This window comes from Anolis carolinensis, chromosome 6 (genome assembly GCF_035594765.1).
Source record: "Anolis carolinensis isolate JA03-04 chromosome 6, rAnoCar3.1.pri, whole genome shotgun sequence".
NCBI lineage: Eukaryota > Metazoa > Chordata > Lepidosauria > Squamata > Dactyloidae > Anolis > Anolis carolinensis.
This window is the reverse complement of record NC_085846.1, coordinates 26,689,334-26,701,327: the sequence shown is the minus strand read 5'-3', so window position 1 is coordinate 26,701,327 and position 11,994 is coordinate 26,689,334. Positions and strand designations below refer to the sequence as shown.

Here is an 11,994-nt window from a genome sequence, read left to right as displayed (position 1 = left end):
AGAGGGGTGTGTTAAGGGGCGGATCTCCATATTATTTTTCAAGGTCCTTTTTTGGGAGGGGGTTGCTTTGTTAAGGCAAACCGCAAAACACTAGAACATTTAATCTGATTTTTTAAAATTACATACCTGTTTTTCTAAGGAGAGGCGGGTCTCATTCCGGGAATTCGCCCCCAGAATGAAAATGTTGAATTTTCTCCTCTCTCGCCTAACCTAGTTTCTCCCCGCTATAGTGTTATTGCAGGATAGGGTGGTAAAAGCTGGTAAAAATTTTGTCAAAGGGAGACATGTGTGAGAAGGGGTCCAATATTTGACGAAAACACAACATATACGGATTGTGAGTACTTGGGCGGATATATATATATATATATATATATATATATATATATATATATAGTGTGTGTATGCGCACATAGGCACAAGATTGAACACACACCCATATACATATATACACATTATTTTGCATATACTGTATATATATATAGATAGATACTATATTATTTTGCATGCTTCACCCTCTGTCTGTCATTCCCATATATGTGTATATACACAAATACACATTGTTTTGCATATATATATATATATATATATTCTTGTGCATGTTTCACCTTCTGTCTGTCTTTCCCATATATATATATATGTGTGTGTGTGTGTGTGTGTGTGTGTATATATAATTTTTCATAATATATATATATATATATATATTCTTGTGCATGTTTCACATTCTGTCTGTCTTTCCCATTTATATATATATATATATATATACACATACACACACAGCGGATCAGAGAAAGAGGGACATATGCGCACAGGCGCACTAGGGCGGTCCATGCGTACACTACCGCAGTGGTACATGCCACAGAAACAATAGTAGTGGTCCAATGCAGCAAAACCGGTCTAGGTGAGTGGTAGGATTGTTCTAGAACTCACTTCCCCTCCCCCCCCCCCCCCACTTTCCTAGGGAAAGCAAATATAGGTTTCCGCTCCTTGCCTTTTTCAGACCTAACCTTGTCTTCCAAAGGCGGATTTCTCGTACAGTAGCCATGTTGTGGATGAGTGGCTCCATAGAAACACATCCAGACACACACACAGAGAGAAATATAGGTCTCGATAGGATGTCTCCAATCCAGTCTTCGCAGTTACCCATCCATGGCGCATTCCAATTATTTTTTTTCTTCATGTATTATCGTGAGATATACAATTTCATATCTGTGTGACTATTGTAGCTATTCATTCCATCTGTGCATTTGCTTCTATTCGTGCGTATGTTAAATACGCAGACATATTGGAAATAAGTAGTATTTGTACATATGTAAGCGGGCAGCTACTTGGATGGTATATATAATTATATCTAACAATTAATTGTATATAACAAACATACATACGCACACTTTTAATTCTCCACATTTAATTTGGGAACTGAATATATTCGTTTCTAGAGTTATTCCCTCCCCCTTGAAAGAAGGCCCTTTTCTTATAATTTGAAAGATAATGGAATTGCCGAAAACTACCTTTCAGAGGAAACCGTTTCATTAAATATCTCAGATTTTATTCTGTGGCAAAAGCAAGAAAGAATGCCTCGAGCCTCACCCATTTCTCCTCGATTATATTTTGAATTATTTTTTTTTTCAGTCAGTAATTTTATCTATATGGGAATGTGGGTATATTTTCTGACATTCTTGAGTCTTCTTTAGGAAAGGAAATTGGGATAGGAATATAATAATAATAATAATAATAATAATAATAATAATAATAATAATAATAATCTGATGGTTAGCCTTCTGGAGAGTTATGGCTTCAAATGCAGAGTATACTTAAAATAAAATAAAGGAATCAATATCCCTGCCCAAACTCTCCCCTTCAAGTGCCCAAATTCTGGAAAATTCCATCATTCGAACTGGAGGGAGCATAAAATGGAAGGATATATCTGCGGGTGCCTAAAATTCCCCCGCATTTGATTCGCGTTGTTTATTTTTGCGTATTCAATGGTTCCCATTAATTGTACATTTGTTTTGATGCCTGGTTTATGTTGGCGATAACGGGAAACAGAGATATTGTCATAAAACCACTGAAGTAGGGTTTTAGAAACTCAAAAATGAAATGGGACAAAAATAATAATAATCCCATACACTCCGGAAACAATGGGCTGTGGCGTGTTATTATTATTATTGTTATTTTTATTTCCTATCCTTGTCTTTTTGTAGGGTTTGGGGATGATTACAGCGAGAAGTACTTCAAGTGATTGTGACATTAAAATATGACTCATGGGCTTTATTTTGCTAGCCAAGACGTTTTCTCCCATCCTATTCCTCCAACTGGTTATTTTAACTTCATATAGTCAACTCAAATTGTTCATTATTGGGTCAAATTTTAACCAAACTATTGGTTTTTCCCCCTTTTTTGACATTCCTATTATTTATTTGTTTGTTTGGGTTGCTGTGAGTTTTCCGGGCTGTATGGCCATGTTCCAGAAGCATTTTCTCCTGATGTTTCGCTTTCATCTATGGCAAGCATCTTCAGAGGTTGTGAGGTATGTTGGAAACTATGGAAGTGGGGTTTATATATCTGTGGAGTGTTCAGAGTGGGAGAAAGAACTCTTGTCTGTTTGAGGCAAGTGTGAATGTTTCAATTGGCCACCATAATTAGCATTGAATAGCCTTTCAATTTCAAGGTCTGGCTGTTTACTGCCTGGGGGAATCCTTTGTTGGGAGGTGTTAGCTGGCCCCGATTGATTCATGTATGGAATTCATGTTTTCTGAATGTTGTGCTTTATTAACTGTCTTGAGTTTAGAGTTTTTAAAATACTGCTAGCCATATTTTGTTCATTTTCATGGCTTCATGTTTGTTTGTTTGTTGTAGAAGAGTCAGGAAAATGGCGTCAGATTGGCAGACGATTTTTCAAAAGGTCAGTTTTCTTTAAAATCCGGTTTACATCTTCAAGACATAACCGAGGAGCCTTTCCTTCTGCTTATAAAAGGAGGAAGGCCTTCTCCACGGAAAGGACGGATTTTGCCCAGGAACAAAGAACAGAGACCATTAATGGAGAAAAAGCAATGACCAGACAGGAGTTCAGGCGATTCAGTAAGATTATTTTTTAATCGTTTCTTTTTTAATCGTTTTCTCTCTACGCATAGTAATCACAGAATTACAAATAAAAAGGCTTGGCCAACGATTAAATTATTTGCTATCTATCATATACACCGTTGTTTTCTCTTGTTTACTCAATACAATATTAATTTCGAATGCTCTAGTGACAGCAATAATAAAGGAAGTGGTCCATTGTCCGAATATGTAAAAATATATACCAACCAAAAATAAAACGAGCGAAAAATAACATCAGAAATACAGCACCAGCAACCAGACGGAGAGGCACAAATCTACGAAGAGGGGAGGAGAAGAGAAAGACAGGGATCTCATCGAAGTATGTACAACAGTCATCTTAGCTAAGCCTTGTGTTCCCTTCATACATTTGGACTCCACGTTTTCTATGAAAAAAGTGCTAATCACGTCCACGTTTTTACTTCATTTTAAAAAAAATTACACAAAAGGGAGAAGGAACTTGACAATATGAAGACCCACGTAAGGAACAAAAACGTCATCTATATTTTATTCTAAAGAGACATTGAATAGGTAGGTTTAATATCGATTTTGTCGTACAAAAAAAACATCAACAAAAGAGCAGAGAAATGTTAATATAGGTAGTTTTCCAAGTGTCAAGAAAGCGAAGGAACCGTCTTTTCAGTTGGCTGAGAGGTTTCGATTCTTGTTGAATGTTGTACAGTCTTTATTGGTGATTTCTTTCCCCCCATTTCTGGTTCTTCCTTTCGTTTGGGGACAGGATGGTCAGTTCTCTCTTTGATTTTTTTCACTCCACGCTTCTTCTCGCCCACCTCTCTCTCTCTTGCCTTCACTTTCACTCATTCTTCCACCCCACCCTTCTCCCACTCTTTCTTTCTCATTCTTCCTCGTCTTCCTCCGCTTCTGGTTTTTCCTGGCTGTTGGAGCCCGGACCTGCGGGTTTGTTTTCTTTTTTCCACTTCATGCGCCTGTTCTGGAACCAGATTTTGATCTGTCTTTCTGTAAGACACAAAGCGTGGGCTATCTCTATACGTCGCCGTCTGGTCAAGTAACGGTTGTAATGGAATTCCTTCTCCAGTTCCAGCGTTTGGTACCTTGTGTAGGTCTGGCGGCCTCGTTTTCTGTCCGTTCCTGTAAAAGCAATACACAAGGACATTCAGTTTTTTTCCTCCTTTGATGCATTTGTTTTCTAATTCCTCATAGCCCCATCTCGATTAGCTAGATTTTCTGTTACTACTCAAATTAAATCAAGTGGATATTCTAATAAGTTACACTAAGTTAATGTTCCACTAAGTTAAGTCGAAATTACTCCCAGATATACTGATTTATGTGCTGTGTATTTTTCCTGCATGTTGTCCACTTTTCTAGTTTAATAATAATAATAATAATAATATTTAAAATATTAAAGTAGACAACACGCAGGAAAAATACACAGCACATAAGTGTGTATATATTGATGCATGTGCTGTGTATTTTTCCTGCATGTTGTCCACTTTTCTAGTTTTATTATTATTATTATTATATTTAAAATATTAAAGTGGACAACACACAGGAAAAATACACAGCACATACATTTTAAAATAAATCAATATATACACACTTCTCTGGGAATAAGTTCGACTTAACTTAATGGAACTTGAATAGGAATGCATAGGATTGTGGAAGAAAGGAGAGAAGGAAAAGTTAGAGCCTACATTATTTCTCCCACTTCTCATTTTCTTGATCCAGTAATTTAATTTTCAGTTTCATCATCTCAAAATATAATCCCACTGAATCAAACGTGTAGCGGATATTTCGCCATCTCTGCTTAGAAGTAAGTTTTGCTGAGCTTCATAGATTTAGGACAATGTAACTATGGTCTCTTCCACACAGCTGAATAAAATCCCACATTTTCTGCGTTGAACTGGGATATTAAGGCAGTGTGGACTCATATAACCCTGTTCGAAGGAGATATTGTGGGATTTTCTGCCTTGATATTCTGGGTTACATGGCTGGGCGGAATGTCCCAACTTTTCCAATTTTCCTACCAAAGTTTCAAATTGATTTTTTTTAAAAAAAACAATAATGCCCACATGTGACTCCACGTGGCTTATTATTTGAAACAGATGCACAGGGGAGGGAAATGTGTTAAAAAGGTGAGTTGTTTCCCTTTTCTTCAGTGTTTAAGGCTTATCGTGTAGCGCTCCCTTCCCGCCCACACAAAATAAAACTCAACTCGGAATGCTTTGAATCCCAAGGAAACATCTTGTATGAATTCCCACATCTGGAGAGCCGCTTCTTCAAACCAGTGTGATGTTGGTGTGTGGGTAATGTGTGTGGGTAATGTTACTTCCTTCCTTTTTCAGATGGTGTGTTATTCCCCCCCTCCGCCCCCGACTCTAGACAAAAATGATATTTGGGTGTATATTTTGTCCCAACTGGGGAATTCGGAAGCTGGTGGACAAAGTTTGCCCAGTTAGGAATGCATCAAAGCCAGAGTCCTCTCGCTGACCACAACTATTTACTCTGGCTTCCAAAGAATCTGGATTCAAACTAGGGATCAATTTTCCTGTCATTTCTTGAGTCCGTTTGTGGGAATGTTTCCCTAAAGCGGAGGCGATGCTCCTGGTTGAAATGTTTTATTTTGTTTATGTTTTTTTTCAGTCCATGGATTCTTGCCTTCATCTCCCGCACCATCTCTTCGACTAGCTTCCAACACCATTCATCTGAAACTTCCTTGGAGATTTTAGGGTGTTTGTTGTTATCAAAAAGGGGGTGGGAGTGTAGTCATGGTCTTTCTCTTCAAGAAAGGAATAGCCCGACTGGCTGTAAAGAGAGAGTGTATCTATGGGGGGAGAGTTGGCTAAGATGTCTGTGGAATGTGGGTTGTAAAATCTCTTGAAGGGAGCGCCATAAACCTCTCTTGAATGGGGCAACCAAGACACAGTCAACGGAATCTCCCATCAAGCCCAAAAGAGCAGACAAGAAAGGCGTTAATGCGGGGGGGGGGGGGGGGGGACCGGGAAAAGGGGGGGAGAGAGATAGGGAAAGAGAAAGAATTCGAGAAGAAGAAGAAGGGAAGCAAAAGAAAATCCCTAAATAGATTTAAGGTCGATTTGAAGTTATGAGAACTGGCAAAAAAGTAAAGGAGACCTTATTGTCTCCAGTTAGCAAGTCCGTATCTCTTTCAGAAGCTATCATTTTACTCCCCCCCCCTCCCTCCTTCCAAAAAACAGTAGCCCTTGCTTCAAAAGAAGTGGGAAGAGGAGGGGGATTCTTTACTCCAGACAACACACAGGCACACAAATAAGGACTGGTGTGTATTATCAGTAAAGCGCAGTCAGGAGGAAGACCTATGAGGCTGAGGTTTTGAAGAACTGTGCCTTTCGCCACTTTGGCAACATCTCCCTTTTCTTTTCTTCCATTTGCATAAACATCTAGGCCTGATATTTCCATTCTCACCCTTCCTCTTTACCACCCACAAGAGAAAGGCCTTTGTTGCAAAAGACAACCCTTTAAAGATGTGTGTGTGTGTGTGTATAAACATACACACACACACATACTCATATATACACACACATAAATCAAAGGTATGCCCTCTGCATATGTGTGTGTGTCTGAATATACAGACACACACACACACACAAACATACACACACACACACATAAATAAATGCTCAGATTACCTACCTCAAGCCAGAGAGGCAGCAATATTGCTGGAAATTGAAAAAGAGGGTGCAGGAAACCCTCAACTAACACCTTTTGCCAGGGCTAGACACTGGGCTAAGTTTTGGAACAAGAGATACGTCTGCTAATCTTACCTATGTACTTCTTGCTGTGTGTTGTCTACAGAGTGGACTCCACCAGGATTCAGTCAGGGGTGACTTGAATAAAAGTGCTCCCCCCATCCCCTTAAAAGCATTGCGCCATTTGGTACTCAGATCATATCATCATAACACCTTTGCTCTCCTATGGGGGACTTCCAGGAGCAATGTTCCCGTCCTAAGGACTATAATGTCCTGCTGTCCACCAGGGGGAAAAGACAGACCAAAAAGGAGTTTGCTGTCCAGAAGCACCAGCACCCGGGTTCTTCCATGCCCAGGAACATCAACTGTGCAGAGCTGCATAGTTACAAAAGCCAAACTGCTGGATTTCCTTCCATTTTATAATCCTGGCCAGATCAGTCTTGGACAATGAGGAAAGGGCATGTACAATGCCACCATACTTTTCGAAGTTTGAGCTATGATTTCCTGAGAAATCTACAAAGAAGGGAAATGAATACTTCGGGCTGCGTTTCCACACACACACACACACACGAATTTAGGAGTGACTGCCCATTAAAAACGGAATTCTGTAAGTCTCCCTCTTAAAGTAAGTATGCATTGCATTACAACCTGCAGTGGTTTCTCCCCAAATAATCTTCAGGACTGAGTGCCCTTTCACACAGCCATAAAACCCAGAATATCAAGGCAAAAATCCCACCATACCTGCTTTGAACTGGATTATCTGAGTCCACACTGCCATATATTCCAGTTCAAAGCAGATAATGTGGGATTTTAATTCAGCTGTGAGGAAGGGGCCTGAGGAAACCTTCTATTCAACTGGAAGGCTTTCACACTTCAAGGTTACAGGAGTTTCACCCGAAAACCATGTCTTCTTCTACCGGCCATGTTGAAATAATCTTAATTTCTTGAGGTGTTTGGATAAGGGAAGCACATATCCCACAAGGAAGATTTGGATATGTTTCTGGGCATATAACAGGAAGAGCAAGGGAGTTCCGGACATGAAAGATCAGTCTTTAGTGGGTTCCTCTGTTACTCTGTTTTGACAGATGCCCTGGCAAAGTCAGAGAGGAAGAGAATATCTTACACCGCTTTTGAAGCAACTGCAGGCAAGCCCTGGCAGTCAGGCAGATAAAACGGAGTGTCCACTCACAAGAAGTTAAGATCAAAACCAAAATCTAACATTTACCATGTCATATAATTCTCGGTCCTCCCTCATACACTGTTTCTAAACAAAATCTGGATAATATGTGCATATCTATCTCTCCTTGTCCTTTCCGACTTTCTCTTCTAGAGAACTGAAATTGAATGTGTAATCTGCAACTCCTGATTAAGATTGGGACACAGAGGTAGTTGTTTTTTTTTGGGGGGGGGGGCAGAACCGGAGCTGGTGGGGTTTAAAAGTGCAAAAGAAATGCCTTCCCAACGAGGATCCAATAAATCCAAAGAGGCTGTTCATAGCGCAAAGGATACGCTCCTTGTGTTGTCGAAGGCTTTCATGGCCGGAATCACTGGATTGCTGTGAGTTTGTCGGGCTGTATGGCCATGTCCAAGAAGCATTCTCTCCTGACGTTTCGCCTGCATCTATATATCCATAGGTGCAGGCGAAAAGTCAGGACAGAATGCTTCTGGAACCTGGCTATACAGCCCGACAAACTCACAGCAACCCAGATACGCTCCTTGTTTGGTCGGGGCCCTCTCCCCCATCCCCTAACTTTGTAGAAAAGAGTCAATATAGCTATTAAGAAACACAAGAATGCTTTCTTTCACTACCCTGAGAGCCCAGTCTGAGGAAAACTTACTCCCAACTCTGACCATTGCTGAGAGAGAGAAGGAGATAGAGAAGGAGAGAAGGAAGCAAAGGGAAAAAGAGAGAGATGGGGTGACTCTCTTCCTTCCCCCTCTTTTGACTCTCTCTTCTTTCTTCCCAAGACACACACAGCCCTCTGCACAACGTAAAGGAAAACAACAGCAGGACGAGTCGAACTAATAAATATTAAAAAGTGACTTTGTTTAAGCCTTACTTTCTTGCGGGGGTCGTGGGAGGGGGGCGAAGGGGGAGGGAGTGACAAAGAGAGATTCATTTTGAGGCAAACGTCATAAAAGGAATAGAGGACCGTCCTCTCCCTCTCTCTTCTTCCCCCCCTTCCTCCTCCTCCCTCCAAACAAGACAACTTCCCCTCCCTTCCCGATCATTTACATTCGCTCCTCGGCTTCTCGCCGGTCTCCTCTCTCTCCCTCTGCCTCACCTGTGCTCCGCATCCAGGGGTAGATGCGCAAGTTGCTCTCGTCCCTCTGGTCCCCGCTTTTGTTGCCGTTGGGCTTGGAGGCGTCGCCGCCGCCGCTGCCGGGACACATCACGGAGAGGTTCTGCTCGAAGGGGGAGCAGTGCATGTTGAAGGAGCCGGCTTCCAGGCCGTACCCTCCGGGGTACATGCCGGGGCCCTGGGGGTGCATGGCCCCTCCGCTGGGGTACAAGCCCGGCATGGAGGCCGCGAAGGAGGCCGTGGCGCCCGAGCCATAGCCGCCGCTGCCGCGCGGGGCATTGGAGGCGAAGGCGCACGAAGTTTGCTCAGGAAACACTCCGGAGGGGAAAACCGAATTTGCGGCCTGATATTTAGAAAATAAAGCATTCGCATAATACAATGAACTCATAATCTGGCCGGGTGATTTGTAGGCCGGGACGTTTTAGTGTCGGTTTTACGAGGTACCGTGATATATTACGGAATTAGACTCCAGATTTACACCAAAAAGGACCCCCTTTTTCCTCCCCGGGCCATGTGACTCCGGGCCACGTGACTCGGGGGCCGCCAATCAGCGCCGGCTTCCTCCCTCCCCTCGTTTTTCCTCCCCCCCCCCCCACCTCCGAAGACGAGAAAGGGGGGAAACTGACGCTCTTGTATGTACGGATGGAGTCCGGCGTGGGATTGATACAAGGCGATGCATTATTGATGCCGAGGAGACCAGAAGCGGGAAGGAGCCGAAGTGGGCAGCAGGCGGGTCAATAAGCCCCCCCGGTGGTATCAGTTTCTGCCCAGCAAGAGGAGCAGGGAAAGCGGAGGAGAAGGGAGCGAGGGAGGGAGGGAGGGGGCAAAGGAAATCAAAAGAGCATCTCAGGAGGCTCTGCGGGGAGGTTCATGGGGAGCAAAAAGAGAAGGGAAGAGCTAATAAGGAAGAGGAGAAACCCAACCAAAGGCAGGGAGGAAGATGGAGTGGCAAGGAGGAGGGCACAATCCCCAGGACCAACTTCCGGCGAGATGTTTTGGGCTGCACACTTTCGCTTTGGGCTGCTCTTCCAAAACAAAAAGCTATTGAAAAAGTAGGATCGCTCAGGAGCAGATTAGAATCGGATCTACATTGCCATATAATGTATTTTTGTTGGGGAATCTGAGCTGTTAGGCTCAAAATAACCCTCAGTTGGGCTGATTCCACCATAAATATAGCAGAGTACCAGAAATGAACTTCATAACCAGCAGAAACGTACATGTGGTGAGCTAGGATAAACTGTTCCTCAAGATGGTTTAGGATTGCAGAGTCTAAACTTTAGGTTCAAAAACATTTATTGAAGTAAAAGAAATACATTTCTGGATAGAAAAGGCCTTGGAGCTAACTAGCTGACGAAATCTCAGGTAAAAATAAGTTTAAAAGGTCCATGCAGTTACATTTTGCCAAGAGAGAGGCAAAATGCAAGAGAGAGAGACAATGGGGAATGGCCACATGGCTATTATATGTATTATATGGTCAATGTAGACTCCTATAACGCTGTGGAATCAGCATTATAACTGCATTTCAAACAGCATTATATGCAGCAGCGTAGATCCAGCCTTAGTTCCCATTATCTAGACGTTGTTTGCGTGAACTGGGTGATATATCCCGCCTTATCCCTCGGCCTCGGGACTGGTGTCTGTCCTTACATTCCCCGGGCACCGGCTTCATCCCGACTTCCCTGGAAAGGGAGTGCTATCTTTGTCTCCTGCCCCACCACCTCCCCTCCTCGAGAGTTAATATTTCACTTCCAGCCTTCTCTCTCCCCCCTTTCCCTTTCCATATCTCCCCTTCTATAGGCCATTCAGTTCTATGTGTAATTTATTCCACTGCCACAGGCGTTGGGTCTGAGAGCTGGCTTTGCTTGCTTTTTTTTTTTTAACTGGCGGAAGGGGGAGAGAGGGAGGAGGAAAAGATTACAACAGATCTCTATTTAAGCGTGTCAGCTCTTCTGCTGGACTCAATTACAGCGAGGAGGAAAATGTGACCAGCTGGTTCCTCTGCTTTCTGCTGGGGAAGCAAGAGAGGTTTCCAAAAAAGAAAAAAGGAAAGAGGAATTGGGGAGGGAAAAGGAGAGAGACAGAGAGAGAAAGAGGAGGCGGAGGGAGAGAGGAATGGCAAGGCACACGTTTCATTGAAACTTATCAAAGCTGGCTATGACAAATAAGAATGAAGATGGCCTTGCAGTTAAGGGATTGGCAGGAGTCCCTCTTTTCAAGGTTACGTTGCCAAAAAAAGAGGAAAAAGGGAGGGGGGAAATAAGAAGGGTGTATGTATCATAGTTAGACTCGTTCTGGGAAGGAAGGAAAAGGTGACAGCTTTCCACAGACTGCGGGAGGACAGTAAATAAAGAACAACACTCAGAAAACAGAGGAATTCCAGACATGAAACAATCAGGGCCAGCTAATACCTCATTAAAGGATTCCCCAGGCAGTAAGCAGCCAGTCCTTGAAGCTGCAAGGTCATTCAATGCTAATCAAGGTGGCCAATTGCTACATTAACACTCGACTCAAACAGACAAAGAGTTTTTTTTTCTCCCACCCTGGACTTTCCACAGATATATAAACCCCTCTTGCCCAATTGTCAACAGGCCTCACAACCTCTGAGGGTGCCTGCCATAGATGCAGGCTTCTGGAACATGGCCATACAGCCTAGAAAATTCGGGCCATGAAAGCCTTTGACAACACACTGAAGTGTTTTGGGAAGGGAGAAGGAAGCAGGAGCTCGGAAATGGAAATGGGCAGTGACACAAATCCAGGCCCACTACACAAACACAACCAACTTTCTTTCTTTTTTTTTCTTTGCAGAAAGGAAGGCCACCCATCCAACCTTCTGAGACCAGGAAGGAAATGCTTGCCAGTTGCAGCACACTTTTTCACACACATGTACACAA

The 11,994-nt window shown here is 42.8% G+C and overlaps 1 protein-coding gene and 1 long non-coding RNA gene across 2 annotated transcripts; one reads left to right on the top strand and one right to left on the bottom strand.

The window, feature by feature from the left end:
* The first annotated feature begins 420 nt into the window (after positions 1 to 420).
* LOC134292508 (uncharacterized) lies at positions 421 to 3,193 on the top strand. The gene is made up of 2 exons (XR_009999750.1): positions 421 to 2,527; positions 2,857 to 3,193. It is a non-coding gene; the product is annotated as an uncharacterized LOC134292508 (long non-coding RNA).
* hoxb7 (homeobox B7) lies at positions 3,075 to 9,600 on the bottom strand. Its single transcript, XM_003222621.4, has 2 exons — positions 9,086 to 9,600; positions 3,075 to 4,206 (listed from the first exon to the last, which is right to left on the bottom strand). Exons 1-2 carry the CDS (start codon positions 9,489 to 9,491, stop codon positions 3,953 to 3,955), a joined length of 660 nt encoding a protein of 219 aa, XP_003222669.1. The 5' UTR covers positions 9,492 to 9,600; the 3' UTR covers positions 3,075 to 3,952.
* Between the last annotated feature and the right edge of the window lie 2,394 nt (positions 9,601 to 11,994).